Genomic DNA, 19,428 nt, shown 5'->3' on the forward strand with positions numbered 1-19,428 from the left:
CAAGCTCCTCCCCAAAAAAATGATATTTGTTAAGCTGTTGTTGAGCACAATATCATTTTCAAGATTGAAAAACAATTCTCTTACTAGTTATTACTATTAAAATGTTAATTAAAACTTTAGCAGAAAAGTAACTTTTTAATTAAGGAACTGTGATTTTCTCTTTTGTGAGTTCAGAAAATAGGCTAAATATTCCTGAACCATAAAAATAAATATATAGGCTCCCTTACCAACCCAATATGACTTAACTTTTCTGTGATATGCAATATGATTATTTGATCATTGGATGGCAGTAGGAAAAAGACAGCTTTGTGTGTCATACTGTTTTACTCCCTCTCTTGGTTGGGAATGTAAGTTAAACTAAGGAAATATCATATTTCCCAAATATATTAAAATTTTAAGAATAACAGTAATCTGTCATCAATATTCAATGATTCTTGTCTATATGATTTCAATAAATTTTAGATATAATTAAAATATGTTGAAAAATTTACATGACTATTTATTGCTTTGTACCTTATACACATCCAGTTTGTGTGCATGTGAAAAATTTGTGAAAATCCAATTTAGAAACATTGGTTAGTTGAAAATAATTTCCTGAACAACAGGTCCTTGTGCACAGCCACTGGTTGGCAAGTTTCCTTTGAACCCAGGACCAGCCAATTGGCCACTCTAAACCTACAGAAAGTCCCTGGAGACTCCTTATTACTTGTCAGGTGAATGAGATTATTAAAAATAAGTTACTTTTTTGGGAAAAAAAGTATCATTATGATATCAGAAGTGAGAATGTTGATGTTTTTGTGATTTTTTTAGGAGACATAGGGCAGAGTGGTGAGCATGTAAAACTACAAGAAAATGAAACCTGTAGCTCACTGCCAAGATTTAAAAACAATAATCAACTAGAATTCACTGATACTATCCTAAACTCCAAATTTCCAATAATCCTAATATTTAAAAATATTTTTTCTAAATATATCTCTTCTATGTTCCATCACCTAATATATAAATCATCATTGCACTGACACATATATTACATCAGCATACTCTCCACACTAATAAGTACCTTTTGGATGCTAGTGATTATCACATAATTACCCCATGCTCAATTAACAAAGTAATTATTATCGTATCACTTTTAACATTGTGCCCCAGAACCTAGTATAGAAACTGGCATATAGTGGAATCACAACAAAAGTTTGTGAATAAAGAAGTAAGTGAATGTATGAGCCAAGGAATGCATAAATGATATATTTAGATTAAGAGAAATTTTTAAAAATCTATGAACATATAAATGAAATAGTATCATTGCCCTTTTCATCATGTCAGGACTTGACTTTTCTAAATATTCTGATATAGAATGAGGGCCAAATTAAGGCTAGAAATTTATCAAAGGCAGAGACCTAAATGCAATACTAAGCTATCAATATAGAATTACTGGACAATGAAATTTTATAAATGGCTAGAAAATTGAGTTTAACAAACTAGGCAGTTCCATCTTTCATATCAAATGCTTTCTTAGATTTATGTCAGTGCTGTAACATAACACATTGCCACACATTTATTGGCTTAAAACAACACAAATTTATACTCTTATAATTCTGGAGGCCAGAAGTCTGAAATCAGTTCAATGAGCAAAAATCAAAGTGTTGGCAGGGTCATGCTTCCTCTGAATGCCCTAGGGGAGACTCTGTTCCCTGCTTCTTCTAGTTTCTGGTGGCTGCTGGCATTCCTTGGCTTGTGGCCACATCATTTAAATCTCTGCTTCTATGGTCACCATGCCTTCTCTTCTTCTGCCTGTGTGAAGTCTCCCTTAGTCTATCTCCTAAAAGGATACCCATATAATCCAAGATAATCTCTCCATCTCTAGATACTTAGTTAAATCATACCTGCAAAGTCTTTACCATATAAGAGAGCATTTAGAGGTGCCAGAAGTAGGACATAAAATCTTTGAGGGCAATTACTCAGACTAGAACATACCCTAATACACAGATTTACAATCTGCACTAAAGTACTCACTAAAATTGGTCATGTTTGTGTATCACTTTGGATAAGCACACTGGAAGAGGTCAATGGGAGAAAATGGGTGCATATGTAGTACTTTTAACAATAAAGATTTTTTTTAAAAAAGTATGCACTGGACAGACTAAACAGTAGGTTGTATAAGATCAAATCAGCAATTTGGAAGACAAGGTAGAAAAACACCCAATTAGAACAGCAAAAAAAAAAAAAAAAGAAGAAAGAAAGAAAGAAAAGAAAAGAAAAGAAATTTTAAAAAATGAGGATAGTTGGATAGTTTAAGGGACCTTTGTGACAACATGAAGTATAACAACATCCACATTACAGGGGTAACCAAAAAGAGAAGAGAGAGAGCAAGGTATCAAGAACCTATTTGAAGAAATAATGACTGAAAATTTCCCTAAGCAGGTGAAAGAAAAAGACACAGGTCCAGAAAGCGTAGAGAGTCCCCAAAAAGATGGCCAACACCTATATTCATCATAATCAAAATGAAAAAGGTTAAAGACAAAAATAAATTCATAAAAGCAGCAAGAGAAAGGCAGTTAGTTAACTACAAGGTAACACCCATAAGCTTGTCAGCTGATTTCTCAACAGAAGCATTTCTGTCCAGAAGGGACTGGCATGAAGTATTCAAAGTAATGAAAATTATGGGCCTGAAAACAAGACTACTCTATCCAGCAAGCTTATCATTTAAAATTTAAGAAGAAATAAAGAGCTTTCCAGATAAGTAAAAGGTAAAGGCATTTGTTACCACCAAACTAGTAGTAAAAGAAATGTTAAAGGGTCTTCTGAAGAAGAAGGAGGAGAAGGAGAAGAAGAAGAAAAAGGAGGAAGAGAAAGAGAAGGAGGAGGAGGAGGAGGAGGAGGAGGAGGAGGTCATAGGTTCAATTTCCAGTCAGGGCACTTGCCTGGGTTGTAGGATTGATCCCGTGTGTGTGTGTGTGTGTGTGTGTGTGTGTGTGTGTGTGTGTGTTGGGGCAGGGTGGGGGTGTGCAGGAGGCAGCTGATCAATTATTTTCTCTCATCACTGATGTTTCTATCTCTCCCTTTCTGTTCCTCTCTCCAAAATCAGTTAAAAATATTAAATTTAATCAAGTATATAAAAGACCTGTGGAAAATTATAAGACAATGAAGAAATTGAAGAAGATACAAATAAATGGAAGCATATACCATGTTCATGGATCAAAATAATTAACATCTTAAAATGTCCATACTACTCAAAGTGATCCATAGATTCAACATATTCACAGAACTTGATCAAATATTCCAAAAATTTATATGGAACCACAGAAAGCCTCAGATAGCCACAGCAATCTTAAGAAAGAAGAACAAAGTCAGAGGAATCATGCTACCTGATATCAAACTACACTACAATGCCATAGTTATCAAAACAGTGTGGTACTAACATAAAAACAAACATATAGTTCAATGGTACAAAATAGAGGGCCCAGAAATAAACCTACAACTTTATGGTCAATTAATATTTAATAGAAGAGGCAAAAACATATAATGGGATAAAGATAGTCTGTTCAATAACTGCTGTTGGGAAAATTGGATAGATATGTGCAAAAAAATGAAACTAAGACCACCTTCTTACACCATATACTCAAAATGGATTAAATACTTAAATGTTAAACTGGAAACCATAAAAATCCTAAATGAACACATAGGCAGTAAAATCATGGACATTTTTTCTGATATATTGCCTCAGGCAAGAGAAACAAAAGAAAAAATAAACAAATGAGACTACAGCAAACTAAAAAGTTTTTGCACAGCAAAGGAAACCATCAACAAAATAAAAATGCAGCCCCCTGAATTGGAGAGCATATTCATCAATGATACATCTCATAAGGGGTTAATATCCAGAATCTATAAAGAACATACACATTCAACAGCAATAACCAGATAATCCAATTTAAAAAATGGACAAAGGGCCTAAATAGACACTTCTCCATAGAGGACATACAGATGGCCAAAGGCATATGAAAAGATGGTCAACATCACTAATCATCAGAGAAATCCAAATTAAAACCACAATGAGGTATCACCTCACATGTCTCAGAATGGCTATCATCCTATATAATAAAAGGCTAATATGCTAAGTGTTTGGTCGTCCATTATACCAATCAAAGCATAATATGCTAATGATATGCTAAGTCCACTCAACCACTCGCTATGATGTGCACTGACCACCAGGGGGAAGATGCTATGACCCGTAGGTTAGCTTGCTGCTGGGGTCCAGCTGATTGGGACTGAGCAAGATGGGCCAGACACTCCCTGGAGTCCTTGCCCTGCCCCTCCCCCAGGCTGGCCCCACCCCTGATGAGCCCCCATCGGGCGAGCCCCACCCATGCACAAATTCATGCACGGGGCCTCTAGTCAATAAATAAACAAACAACAAGTGTTGGAGAGGATGTGGAGAAAAGGGAACCCTTGTGGACTGTTGGTGGAAATTCGGGTTGGTGCAACCACTGTAAAAAGCAGTATGAAGCTACCTCAAAAAATTAAAAATGGAACTGCCTTTTGACCCAGGGGCTCCACTTCAGGGAATATGTCTGAAGAAACCCAAAACGCTAATTCTAAAGAATATATGCACCCCTATGTTCATTGCAGTGTTACCTACAACAGCCAAAATTTGGAAGCAGCTTAAGTGTCCATCAGTCGATGAATGGATAAAAAAAAAAAGCTGTGGTACATTTACATAATGGAATACTGCTGGAACATATAAAAAGAAGGAAATCTTACCATTTCTGACAGCATGGATGGACTTGGCTAAGTGAAATAAGCCAGTCAGAGAAAGACAAGAATCACATGGTCTCACTCGTATGTGGAATCAAATAAACAAAATTTTTAAAAATGAATAAATCAAAACAAAACTAGGTAACATAATTTGCCCTATAATTATTCATATACATATTTTATCCCTTTAGCCACAGTGTAAGCTATAACAGAATAGAGGCTGTGCCTTAGGCTTACCTGTCTGCCCTAGTGCTTCATCCAGGGCTCTGCACATAGTCAGTACTCAATCAATATTTATTGAACAAATGTGTTTGTTTACGCTTTTTGCATTTGGATTTGGTGAAAAATACTTTAGTGAACTAAACTTCAGTGAACTAAAGAACTGAGTCAAAGCAGTGTAAAGCCACAGTGGTTCTCCCAGGGTTATTTAAATAATCTTCCCTTACCCTTACTTAAACTAAATTCCAAATAGCTCTCACTCTATTCTTTTTTTCAAATTAACAACTGTCTAAAAATCCTTTATTTCCATGTTTAGCAACTCCATCAGTGAACTTCTTGTTTTATAGGAAATGTATACTCTTTGTCCCCTTCAATAGCGATTCTCTTGTTTAATCCTCAGTATAATAACTTACAGTGTGAACATGTTCTCTTTATATGAATACATCTTTAAACAGAATGGAGATGAATTCATCTTACCTTAGCTTTCTAATCATTGAGGCTCAGCCTTACAAATTGCTTAGTAATCCTTACTTTATTTACTTCTTTCTTTGAACTTTTCTTAAGTAGTGGAGACTTCACTAAAAGCTCCCGAATACTAACACTAGAAGAGAAAGGTATACCAAGAAGGATTCATTCTAATCAGAGCATGTGTGGGGCTTATTTTGGGAGGGTGAGGTGGGAAAAGACAGTTAAAAATTCTCCACATTTCATTGATGTAAATCCAAAATTAACCACAACATGTCATGCTTATGCCTAGGCAGCATCTAAAAGTGTGTGTGATGTTGGCACTACCAAAAAGTCTTTTGGAAACATAACCCCTCTCTCAACCAAGCTGTTGTTTATAACAGCTAAGAAAGCACTTTCCCATGTTATAAGTATGAAAGAAATATCAGGTATTAGCATGTGCACCCACAATCAGAAACACAACTGACTTTAAAGACATGACCGTTGATTACTCTATTTTACTCTGCATGTAACTTATGCAAATAAGTGCTTCTATTTTGCCTCCTGCCTCGAGTTCATCTAGATTCTACATGAATACTGCACAAGTTCCTGGAGCTTAAAGTATCCACAAGTTACTTTTATATTTCTATGACCTTCCCTTATCTGCTCTTCCTCTTCTAGTCCCTATCCTATTCACTGATATAAATAGCCACCAGACAATTAACAGAAACCTAACAGTCACCCCAGATTGAGAGTTAAACATCCTTTCTCCCATTCATTTACAATCTGATTGTGGGAGGGCTCATGTGGCCCAAATGATCAGCCATAAAAAGAAGACAGTGATTGGCTGATTTCCTGATTCTTCAAATCTTTTGGAGCTACTCCTATGTGCTAGGCAATGACATGGACAATGAGGATGCTCTGCTGTACTAAGTACAGAGACTGCTTACATCAACAGATGCCAGGTAGATCAATACGATTATAGGCTTTATGATGAGAATGTGGGGGAAAAAAGGAGTAGTCGGTTGGGAGGTTTGGGACTCAGAAAAAGCTACATAAAGTGGTGCAATTCTTCTGTCTAAAATGTGACACCTGGTCAGTACATGTACTCAACAGTCCATTAAAAAACAACTATGATGTGTCTGGAAGAACAATGACAACAAAAATATTAATACAGTTTAGGAATGTACCACTGGATGAATATTCTAATAATTAAAAATTAAAAAGTTAAAAACAATAAAAAACTATTTTACTCTGAGGCCTACTGAATCGAAGAGTTTACTTTAAATACCAGAGAGATCACCCTTGTAGAACTCAATTAGTGAAGTAAAAAAACAGGTAAGAGCACAGTATAGAAGTAGAGGCTATAAATGTAGGTTTACAGGACATTGGCACATAAATAGCAGTTGACCCTTTGGACAAAACTAAGATCTTCCAGAGACTCTCAGCGATAAAATGGAAAGATAAGGCTAAAGTTAGAGCCTTAAAAAACATACCAATAATTATAGCACAGACAGGAAGAGAAAACCCAGCCAAGGATAAAAAAAAATAAACAAAAGGGTAAATGATATAAGGAGAAAATCTATGTGTGTTCAATATAGTTTTCCATTGTTATAAATATCCTTCTATTATTTTAAATAGTATAAGTTTATATATGAATTTATACGTATCTATCCCAAAATGTTGCAGTTGTAGAACTTGATAGTTTATAATATGGAATTACTTGTTACCTTTGAATGCTCTTTCTTTTTATATAACAAGATGTTCCATACATTCTAAGATCTTTCACTGTTCATAATGGTTGTGGGCACAGAACAAAACATAAAATATACTTTGCTACTCCAAATAACCTAAAATAAGCATTCAGTTTATATCACCCTTTAAAACGTATCATTTAGGAGCAGTTAAGGCAAAGAAGGGGCAGTGTCAAGCCAAGGGAAGAGAACATTTCAAGAAAAGACATGCCAATCACAAGGAGGCTACAAATTATAGTGACCTCACCCAGCACAGTTCAGTGGAGCAGCAAAGATGATGACATTGCAAAGGGTAAAGTAAAGAGGAATGGAGACAGTGAGCTATAGTTGAGACTGAAGAAGTTAATATGGTGATAAAATGAAGAGAATCAGTAAAACACCTTGTATATGTTATGGGAGGGTGCAAAGAAACTTGTAGATATGAGTTGGTGAGAGGATGGAGCCAATTAGAAGGGAAAGTTTAAATATAGGAGGGGGAGTAAACTCTGTGGGTTTAGGTCTTGGAATTGAGGGAATCAGAAAGAGGTAGAATCTGCCCTAGCCAGTTTGGCTCAGTAGATTGAGCACTGGCCCATGGACTAAAGAGTCACAGGTTCAATTCCAGTCAAGGGCACATACCTCAGTTGCAGGTTTGATCCCCTGCTGGCCCACTGGGGCCACATGTCTTTCTCACATTGATGTTTCTCTCTCTGTCTCTCCCCCTCTCTTTCACTCTCTCTAAAAGTCAGTAAAAAAATATTGTAGAGATTAACAACAACATCAAAAAAGGAGGTAGAATCATACATAGGAGGGAATATAAGAGCACAATACCCACATACAGGACTGACTTAGAAGAGCATTGCTTACTCTGATTCTCAGATAACTTATTAATGCGAAATACTGGGTTTATACTTGATGCTATTGTTGGTTAGCAACTACATCATTTGTTGAAACATAAGCTGTGTTCAACTAAACCAGTCAGAAGATAAAGAGAGATATAGGTATAGACCATATCTGTCTGTCTATCTATCATCTATCTATCTCTCTAATCAACCATTGCATAAACTGGTGCTAATTCAAGTTATTTTATTTTATAATTATGTAGTTGCTCTTATTTTCTAGCCAAAGAGCTAGATTTTTCATTTATCTCTTTTGAATTTCATTTTAATAGGATAAGCCCATCATTTCAACCTAAGAGCATGTAGATTTTATAATTCAAAATCAGTAAACTATAGGTACAGGCACACTACCTATTTTGTAAATAACATTTTATTGGAACACAGCCACACCCATTCATTTATATAATTTCTACTAGATGCCCGGTGCATGAAATTCATGCACGGGGGGTGTGTCCCTTAGCCCAGCCTGCACCCTCTCCAATCTGGGACCCCTCGAGAGATGTCTGACTGCCCATTTAGGCCCAATCCTACCTCCCTTAACTGCCCTCCCTTGCAGGCAGGCCTGGTCCCTCCCAACTGCCCTCTCCTGCAGGCCATCTTGTGTTCACATGGGGGCAGCCATCTTGTGTATTGGGGTGATGGTCAATTTGCATATTACTCTTTTATTAGATAGGATGGCTGCTTTCATGTAACATGAAACAGGGAATTGATGGTCTAAAAAGCCTAAAATATTTGCTATTTGGCCCTATACAGAAAAAGTCAGCCGAACTTGGCATGTAATCCAACCTAATAAGTATTCTTTCCAGCTAAAATATGCAAGTTTGGAAGATGTGTTTTCCATGTCTTCATTCAAATTATTAAGGATTCTAATCCCAATAGGAGCTAATCCAAAGTACTGATAGAAATCCCTGCTCACCTCCCTCCTGACTAACACAAATCTGCCAGTTACCACTAAAAGAATGATAGCAACAGCTTATTACCATCCAGGCTACAATTGCTTGTTTCCACAAGGCTGTAAAAGTGAGCATTGTAAATTTTCTGGTGAAATCCATATATGCTTAAACTGATACTATTTCCAACTTATGATACTGGTAAACCTATCAAATATGTAATCTAAACTTTCCTTTTTGACTCAAAGGCATTAATAAAAACATCAGAAAATTACTAGGCTGCAATATAATAATTCCCTGCTGGTATTGGGAAATAGGTTGTGTCTTAGTCCATTTGGACTTGCTGAAACAAAATACCATAGACTGTGGCTTATAAAATAGCAGAAATGTATCTCTTACTGTTCTAGAGCCCAAGATTGAGGTGCCCGTAAGTTCAATGTTTTTTCGCTGTATCCTCACATGGCAGACGGAGGGAGGCATCTCTCGAGTGTCTCTTTCACAAGGACACTAATTCCATTCATGAGGATTCTGCCCTCATAATCTAATCAATTCCCCCAAATTCCACTTTCTATTATCAGCACTTTGGGGATTACAAATTTCAGGGTATAAATTTAGAGGGCAGCACAAACATTCAGTTGCATTTTTCACTGTATTCAATAAGAAGCCTAAGCCAGCTGTGCTTTCTTAGGTCTTTAAAATGATTTTCAAAGCTTGAAAATATAAGAGGAGGCAAGAAAACTATTAGCTGTCACTTCTCAAAGCTAACAGTGTGATAACTGTAACCAGTCCAGTTCTCTGACGTAACAGCAAGCTCCCAGTCTGTGTGGATATGGGGAGGGACCACATAAGCAAGTGGGATGGAATTGCATGGGAAGTAAAGGCAAATGGTCTTTTAATGTCTACCGCATGAACTTTATGAACTCATTTATATACTTTGTGACACTAATTTTGGCTTTTAAGCGAATTTGTTGCATATTTATTAGTTCATTTGGTTGTGTTTTACATAGTTGAGGTTGCTGAATAGCTAAATTCTAGAAAATTATGCTATTGCTATATTGCTTATTAAGTGTTTCAGTAAAATATAAAACTTGTCAGCAGCTTCTCACCATTGGGTCTGAAATGACTTGTTAAAAACTAACACAGAATATTCAACCCATGTTCATAACTCACCCCAGCAATTGTCACTGCACTACCTCAGACCAAAGAAGACATGCTGGATTTCAAATTTCAGAAATCAAGAATCCTTTGATACAAGCTTTCCATCATGTTTAGCTCACTTTTATAGACAAAGTACTGCATTCACAATTATGTCTTTATAAACACTATACAAAAAGGTGCTCAAGTGAAAAACCTAATATCTGAGAAAGGATCATTCCTCCTTATGAAAGACAGCTCGCATGCCTATGGTCCTTTCACAGACCTCTCTGTCTCCCAATTATCCAAAAACCACTAATTTGCACATGGCACAAAATAAGAAAACACAGTATTAATCTACCAATATCAAAGTTAATATGCCAATGTCTGCATGTCAAGGTGAGAGCAAAGATTAAATGCATCATCAACTCTTGTAAGAAACAAGGTTTGCTTCATTCCTGTTCTGAAAAACATCCTTGGAAGACAATATTTCCTCCTGTCTGTGCACGTGTACACGTTAGTGTCTCGTGGGCTTGTTCCTTTATTTATGACTTACAGTGGGTCCTGAAATACTGTGTGCGGAGGCAGTACATTTCTGCTGCAGTATTTGCCTTGGATTCTTTCTTTTTTTGCTCTTATATATTACTAGTGACCCGGTGCATGGATTCATGTACATTGAACGAAAATTAATTAGAAGAAATATTTTAATATCACTATTTACCCTTTCTCTATAATAGAAATGTCAACCAAATTCACAATTGACAATGACAGATCAAAATACATGCGTGCGATTGTTGCCACCAAGAGCTTTCTATGTATTGCACATGCGCCAGTCAACTTAGCCTTTTATATATATAGATGCCTTGTAATTTTTTGTCAAAATTGTCCTTATAAGAGTTAATGTAAAAGTGCTCTATTTTAAATTGCATTAATTCTGAAATATAGAAGTGAAATAACTTAAAGCACTAGACAGGTCACTTTCATGATTTATATTACCCTATGAGACTTCAGACACAGTCAACAGTTTCTAATATCTGGGGTTCTGAGCTGCAGAGGGGTATCTAGGGTGAGGGACCTCAGTGATGTCTCAAGAAAACTCAGCCATGTCCTCTAGCATATTGAGAATGTCTTCTGTGTCTATGTCCCACAGGCAGTGGAGGTATAGAAAGACTGGCCTTTTCTTTTTTATTATTATTGATTTCAGAGAGAGGAAGGGAGAAGGAAAGAGAGATAGAAACATCAATGATGAGAGAGAATAATTGATCGGCTGCCTCCTGCATGCCCCTTACTGGGGATGGACCCTGCAACCCAGGCATGTGCCCTGACCAGGAATCAAAGTGTGACCTCCTGGTTCATAGGTCAATGCTCAACCACTGAGTCACAGGAGCTAGACAAAAAGCTGGTCTTGATCACAGCACTGGTCTGGCTGACTTCTCAGAAACACTACAGCACTCGACATTGAAACACAGAACAGGGCATATCTTTCCCTAAATTAAATCTTTCACTGGCTTCCCATTGCCCTCAGCATGACTGCCAAACTCCCTAACATTACTTCCCAGACCTTTCACTAGCGGACACTTGCTTACCAATATTCTCATCTCCAAATCTGGGCAAGTGCTATTCTCTGCACTAGAAAACCCAACCTCCTTCCTCACTGCTACCAACTTCTTAACTGCTACTAACTTCTTCATTCCCCAGTTTAGACATCACTTCCTCCAGGAAGCCTTCTCCAATCCCTAAATCTATATTAGGTCCTCCTTTTGAATTCCCATACTCCTGTGTATTTCCTTTATTAAAGCCCCTATCACACATCATAGTGATTTCATGGTTTTTTAAACTGGAAAATACATTTTTTACAAATAAAAATCTTAGAAAGAATTCAAATATGTGAAACAGAAATGTGGAGATACATAGAATTGTTCTATTGAAACAGGAGTAGAGAATCTGAAGCTATACATGTTCAGTTTGCAAGGCATTCCGTGCTGGCCTGTAAGGTACTTCTTGAGAATCGAGGGACTCTCCAGGGTGCATCCAAACACAACGACAACACACTGGAACTAAGCACTTATTTTTCTATTTTGCCCACTAGACCATAGGCTCCAAGAAGGCAGGAACCATATTTGTTTCATTCAAAATGTGTTTGATAACTAAGCATCTGGCGCAGAAACTGGCAGTTATTAGAGATACAATAAATAATTTTTGAATAAATGAATAATAGTTATAATACGGTCAGCAGCAGAGCTCAGGGTTAAACAATTATTTGTTCCTTCTTCTCTAGACAGTCCAGATCAAGTAAAGTGTGACCTGAAAAGAGGTAACCTTAAAAGAGATCAGGTAGTGCAAAGGGTAAGCCATCTCTTCTCTAAAGTCATCTTGATCTTTTATAAAGGACAATACATTACAGAAATGACATGGCATTGAAGAGTTAGAAACATCCTACACCTGGTTTGCTTAAAAGATGTTCCTATTTTAATACAAGAAATAATTTTATTAAGGTGTTCAGGAAGTGGGTTTTTATGCTAATCAGATCATTTCAGCAAAGAAAGTTCAAGAGTAAGTTCTAGAAGAAAAACGATTTGCATTATGACTCAACTCTCCAGAACAGTGATATAACGATGCACATCCTTCCAGACTTTTGGAATGATGGGGTTATCTGAGACCACTTGTTCTCAAGAATCCTGTGTGCCACCATGCTTATAGCTTGTCAGTAACTCCTGGGGACATTATTTGAACCTGTGTCTCTGAAACAATATTTTGCTTTCTTTCACTAAAAGGGGAAATCCTATAGACAAAAATCACTGTCATTTAATAAACACAACATGTGTGGAAACCCTTATCACATCCCGCGTGTTTCAGGGTTCCCGTTCAGGTCCGGTTTCTGGAGAAGGCCACAATCAAAATGAAAAGAAGCTAGAAAAGAATCAATTTGGGTAAATGGGGGCCAGGTGGGAGCCCACCTCTAGTGGGAGGACTACTCCCTGCTCTGGCCTTTGCCATCCCTTTTATTGGGGTTCTGAGATACACCCATATCCTTTAGGCAGGAAATTCCACTAATAGACAATCAGCAAAAATTTACATATGATTAACAGGTGAGAGTTACTTTAACTACCAATGTCTCAACTAAACAATGAGTGACTAGCTCTGACCATTCAGAGCGATTAAGGTTGACCAAAGCATTCCGGATTCCATTTTCACATTTAACTTCCAATGTCTCAATGTTTGGTTTCCGGCAAACATGGTCATCCCTATAACTCACAACCTAGTGGCCTCTTCTATTACAAAGTATATAAACACGTGGCTGAACCAGCCTTTTAAAAAGAACAACGGAATTCTATGAGCTGTAAAAAAGAAGGATCTCTTACCCTTTGAAACAGCATGGAGGGACCTGGAGAGTATTATGCTAAGTGAAATAAGTGAGACAGAGAAAGACAAGTATCACATGATCTCACTTAAATGTGGAATTTAATGAACAAGCTGATGAACAAAATAGAACCAGAGACATTGAAGCATGCAACAGACTGGCATATTCAGAGGGAAGTGGGAAGTGGGAAGAAATTAACCATAGAACTTATATGCATATATGGAAAACCCATGAACATAGACAATAGTTTAGTGAAGGCATGAGAAGGGGGTAGGAGTGGGATGGGGGAGATCAGTGGGGTGAGGGAGATATCTGTAATACTTTCAACAATAAGAATAAATTTTAAAAGAAGAACCTCTATTAAACAATGTAATCTATGGTGGTGAGTCAATGCTATGCTGCATTTAAAATATGTAATCACCACTATGCTCTATAAGATTATAAGGTTTTAATATCCTTAGAGATTAACAGAAATATAAACACTGAAGAATGTGTGATTTAGACACAAATCTGATTCTTAGCTTTCAGACACTTTAATTTGTTTATATTGTCTTCTACTGTATTGCCTTCCCTTTAAGCTTTGATCCTTGCACCAAAGTCAATGTACAGTACTGTCTTCCACTAGGATAATAGGAACCCATGTTATTTAAACATCCAGCTTGAGTATTTAAAAACCTAAGACCACAATTACTAAAATTGCAAGCCTATCTCTAGATTATGATAATGTAATAGATGATTCAAGAACAGGAATACTAAATAACACAACAAAACCAAACTCAGAACCACTTACCACAAAAACCTGTACTTGATGAAAGCAACAATAAGTCAAGAAAATGAAGAATGACTCTGTATTCTTAATCCCCTCAGCAGGAAGTTCTATCTAGTTTGATGTGAAAATGAGTAAGTAATGCTGTCAGTTAATTGCTACCTTTACACTTCTTGATCCACACTCTAAGCAATACCAGTTGTGGCCAGTTATTATTAAAAATCACCAAGTACAAAGGCATTAAAATAAGAATACAGGGATGCTATTGCCAAATGAAGAGGTTTTTGTGTTGTTGTTGTTTTTGTCCCAAGAGGTGAATCAGTTTGAGAAAAAATAAAAAATATGATATAAGGAAGTATAAATATTCAATTAAGTACTGCAATCTAATTTTACTCCTTCTTAGATGTAGAACCTTTTTCTTCTTGGATACAGAGACCAAATCCTACCACTGTCCTCCATTATGTCACCGTTAGCCATGCTGCAGGTGCTGGGAAGGGCTCTACAGATATTCCTTTTAGGACAATAATATAGTTGACCCTTGAACAACACAGGTTTGAATGCGCAGGTACACTTATACATGGATTTTTTTTTCAATAAATACTATAAATATTTTCTTTTCCTTGTAATTTTCAATTAAATTTTACCTTTTTGTAGCTTACTTTATTGTAAGAATACAGTGTATAATACATATAATACAAAATATGTGTAAATTGATTGTTTATGTTATCGGTAAGGCTTCCAGTCAATAGTAGGCTATTAGTAGTTAAGGTTTGGGGAGTCAAAAGTTATATTTGGATATTTGACTGACAAAGGGTCGACAACCTAACCCCCAAGAGATAACTGTGTAATATAATGATGAGCTCTGGAAAGCCAGTAGACAGCAGCAGACCAACCTGTTATACTGGATAGCAGAAACCCATATTATTAATCAACCCTTACACTTCACTTCTGTATAATTTCTTAACTACTCTAGTTATCTGGAGCTATTAAGTATAGGTTGATAAAAAACAAGTTTTTTTTTGTTTTTTTTTTTTTTAATCAGGCTGGACAGGATCCAACCCACCTCATATCCAGCACAGGGTGCCTGCCTGCCCTCTTTGTTCCTTTCTTAACCCCGACATTAGGTAGCAGCTAACAGGGTCATCAGGGAGACATCGATGGCACTCAGTGAAATGACAGTTTTATCATGAGGTAATAGTTTACAAAACCCCTATTCAGGGATCGTTGCTAATTTCTTTGTTGTGATTTCTTACCATTTGTAATCTGAGCGCCAGATCTTCTAGAGACCCTAAATTATGTTTAGGAACTTTTATCTTCTTTATTTCCCCTTATATTCCATGTCCATGACCTTCCCAAGCTTATACCCTATCTTAATCTGACAGTCAAAAGGTCAAGACTATTGTCTTCTTTAATGAAGCATTAGGAAACGTTGGGACAGCAAGTGGAAAATGTCTGGAATCAGAATAAGGGTTCAATTTAATAAGTTATTACTTTCTCTTGTCAGCTCAACTGTTGCCATTAAGATTTTCCAGACAACGTCTAGACTTCTTCAAAGACTCTTTATTCTACTGTCTCTCCAAAACTCTCTGGCAATGTTCCTAACATTTTTTACATTATTGTCAATCCCCACTCAAGGTGCCCTTTTAGACTTTTTTTTTTCCTAATCACATCCCCTCCCTATGAAATATTAACACTACAGATAGATTGTTAATCTGTTTATATGCACTGGCCCTTTTGAGGACCACAAACCATTGTAATACCAAAGATTTTTCACCTCCTAATATCCAATTTTGACCCTTTGGGGCAATCGTTTTTTGTTTTGTTTTTTTTTTCTTTTTGAGAATGCATGCTCTATAAGAATAAGCTACCTTTTGAAAATTCTCCAAACTAACCACACATGATAAGAGTTAATTTTTTTACTCTCTATGTGACAATTTTCTTTTATTCTAAATATCCTTTCCCCTTTCCTAGTCTTACCAGTATTTATAGAATGAGATTGACGTTGAGAAAAGTATTGAACAATATAAACCAATAAAAATGTGTGTGTGTGTGTGTGTGTGTGTGTGTGTCTACTATTAGAATAATTGCAAAGTAACTTTAGCTAAAATATGGAGAACTATATCCAGGGAAGTTTTTGAAATTCTGATAAAGTATATCATTTGTTATATAGACGTGACAGATGTATAGTTTTCACATAGAAAAATAAAATGAGATTATTATTTTCAAAATAATATTATGAGCTGCATGACTTGGTTTTAGTCAGAATCGTGGGCTAATGGGCAACGCTTACAGACTTGCTGATTCTGTCCTTGACTTCTTGTAACTGATACCGGGAGGCCACGGATTACACAATTATGGCTATGAAGTCATGCAAATTAGAAATGGCATTTCACTCTCTGCAGCTAAAAGGACATATAAAGTACAAGCGTTAACAAATCTAAAAACTCAACTAGAAGAAGACTCTTGATGGAAATATTAACGAGTAAAACAAAATTATATAAGATTGATCTTAAGCCTAAACTTTTTTCTTTTTAAGTTTAGTAAGACAATGTTATACTGTAATTAAGTTGGAAAGTTATCAGAAAGGTACTAAGAGCGCATTTTACATAAAACACTACAATGAAGTAAATCTATACATATAGGGGGATCTCTGGCCAGGAGTTGACTCCACAGTTTTCTGTACCCTCCACACACACACCACTTCGGATGACTCGAATGTACTGAAATCTGCAGTTCACTTGTCATCAGAAAACATAATGAAGGTTCTTTGTTTCAAAGTTCAGAAGCTTTTTAGCAAAGTCCAAGTTAAGGACATACAACGAGGGAATAAGATGGCTAATATGACTTTACCAGAGAACAGTCAAATGTTGCCAGCTCAAACAGTGAAGCCATTAAGATTAACTTGGTGATCTCCGGGATGTGTTAGAACGGTACACAAGCAGAGGAAGATGTTACTGATGAAGGAAAACCTATGGGTCACTTCAGGTAGATGGCAGAAACAGCTGCAAAATACTGGCAACATCCGCTGTAGTTGAGAATTGAGAAATAAATCAACTTCGGATCTCGGTGGAGGCCCAGAAAATAAATAAACTGAATTAAAGTCTCTGGGACCCAAATGACCCAGGTGTCCTCCGGAATAAAGGAAAACAAACAAGCTTGCTTGGGATAGCTGTTTAAAGAGCTTTCCCTTTTTTTTTTTTTTTTTTTTTGCAAACAGTTGAAAAGCCTTCTGTGCAAGGAAATTAATAGCAGAAACCGGTCCCCCTATGGTACAGATGGAACCCCAAAATCCCTATTCTCCCAGACTCTGAGCTTCGGAGCCACTCTGAACCCCAGTGGGAAAGTCACTCTGGGGACAGAATTGGCACACATCCATCTCCTAAAAAGAAGTAATGTATACAAAAGTTGTCAGTCTGTCCCAGATGTAACTGAGATACTGAGATGCCTCGTTCCCTCTTTCTCCACTAAAACAATAACAATTAAAATAAGTCACCCAGAGAAAGTCACTCTTGAGTGCCTCCATCTACTTTGTCTCCTCCATCTGAGTTTCAAGTTCAAAAGGTCAAGAGCTTCACCAATGGGCGGCGCAGCCTGCAACTTTCTGCAACTCCGCGGTTCTGGAATCAGTACCTACTGGGCATTAAATCGACTTCTCTAGAGTGCAGGCAGAGAGCCACCTGACCCGTTCCATTCCCTCCTGCACGCATCCCACACTTCTCCGTCCTATTCCAGAAAAAACGGGGGCTCTCTCAGGACTGAGGACGGACACAAAAACCCCCATACCACAATGCAGTCACCAGGGTTCGCGTGAGAAAGAGACGAAGAGAGGACAAGAAAAGGTGATTACTTTTAATAAAATAAATAAATAAATAAAATCTGAGCCTCTTACCATCTCGCCTGAGGTTGGCGTTGCGCAAAGCTTTGATGGATGCGCTCTGCGGGGCTGCAGAAGTGTCCCGATAGCTGCAAAAGTTTGCGCAGATCAGAGTGTAGACAAGGGTGAGCCGGTGCATTGGGATCAGAGACCGAGGGACAGCGTTGCTCTAAGAAAAATCCGGGAGATCTCCCGGGACGGCCGCTGCCGCGCCGCGCTGTTGCCGCCTGCGCTCGCCCCGCGATGGCCGGCCGCTGTGCTAGTCGCCAAGCTCTCCCCAAACTTCCTGCATGCTGAACTTTCTGGGCGCGTGGGTGCCGCACTTCCTTGTGGTGCCGAGAGCTGATAAATGGTGACGGGACAAACAACAGGTTGACGTTTGTTCGCCCCCTCCGGTGGCCAGCCGCTGCAGCACAGGCTGCAGGGGGCGGGCGCCGCGCGTTCCGGGGCGGCGAGCGGCGCGGCGTGGCCTCTGCCCGGAGGCGGCGGCCCCAGGGCTGTGCGCACTCAGGGCTCCGGCGGCGGCGGGAGCAGCCCGGCTCCCCAGGCCTGGCCAACTCCCGCTCCGCAACTGAGCATGCCCATGCCCGGTTTGACAGAGGGCCAGGACTCTCCCCACCACCCTGCCTTTAACCCTAGACATTAGTCCAGAAAGGGAGCAGAGAGCAAACAAGGTGGCCAGGAGGAAGTGGGTGAAGGTAGAACCCAAGTACTTCTGCAAAGGGGACTGGCTCATTCACCTGCAAGGCAAAGCGCATGCCTTGGTGATAGTGGGGTCTGGGAAGGGACTGGAATTGGACGTGTTGAGTTTGCAATAAATCTTGACTAGTTCTAACTAAGTAAAGATTCCCCTCTGGGGGAAAAAAAAATGGAAACATGCAATTGCAGAGGAGCCCAGTTCTGTGCTTTCCTTTGAGCTTCAGTGGATATGACCTTAGCTAAGTCAAGGTTAATTTCTCCGGGGGACAGCAGTCCTTCCTTCCTAGCTCACAGGGCTCTTGTAGTCATGGGCCACGTCCATGTGTTGAAGTGTGTAATCAATGATCAAGGCTGCTTTTAGATGCCTCACCGCCACCCTGCACAGTGGAAGGGGCTAGAGATGGGGGTGGGGTGGGGCGAGGGAGGGGTGAGGAGGGTACAGACTGGCAAGGTGAAGTTTGAGAGAACATTGTGTTTTCATCTTTATGGTCCATAGGAAGAGGCCTGAACATGCAGGCCTCTGGGCCTCCCTCTGAGGATCTGGAGGCTCTGAGCTCCGGAGGAGCTGCCTCTGGTTCCAGGGACTTCCTCATCAGGCATCTGTCTCCCCCAGAGGGAGACTATTGGCAACAGGAGTGGGTCTGGACCCTGCTGCTC

General features: G+C 38.4%; 1 protein-coding gene across 2 annotated transcripts in view; it reads right to left on the reverse strand.

The window, feature by feature from the left end:
• Positions 1-18,413, reverse strand: part of PDGFD (platelet derived growth factor D) — a 232,336-nt gene extending 213,923 nt beyond the window's left edge. For both annotated transcript variants that reach the window (XM_008150186.3, XM_008150185.3), the window contains exon 1: positions 18,088-18,413. In XM_008150186.3, the coding sequence (XP_008148408.1) occupies positions 18,088-18,211 (124 nt within the window). In that variant the 5' untranslated portion in view covers positions 18,212-18,413. The remainder of the gene's footprint in view (positions 1-18,087) is intronic.
• Positions 18,414-19,428: the final 1,015 nt, after the last annotated feature.

The sequence above is a fragment of the Eptesicus fuscus genome, chromosome 13, assembly GCF_027574615.1.
Source record: "Eptesicus fuscus isolate TK198812 chromosome 13, DD_ASM_mEF_20220401, whole genome shotgun sequence".
In the NCBI taxonomy this organism is placed as follows: domain Eukaryota; kingdom Metazoa; phylum Chordata; class Mammalia; order Chiroptera; family Vespertilionidae; genus Eptesicus; species Eptesicus fuscus.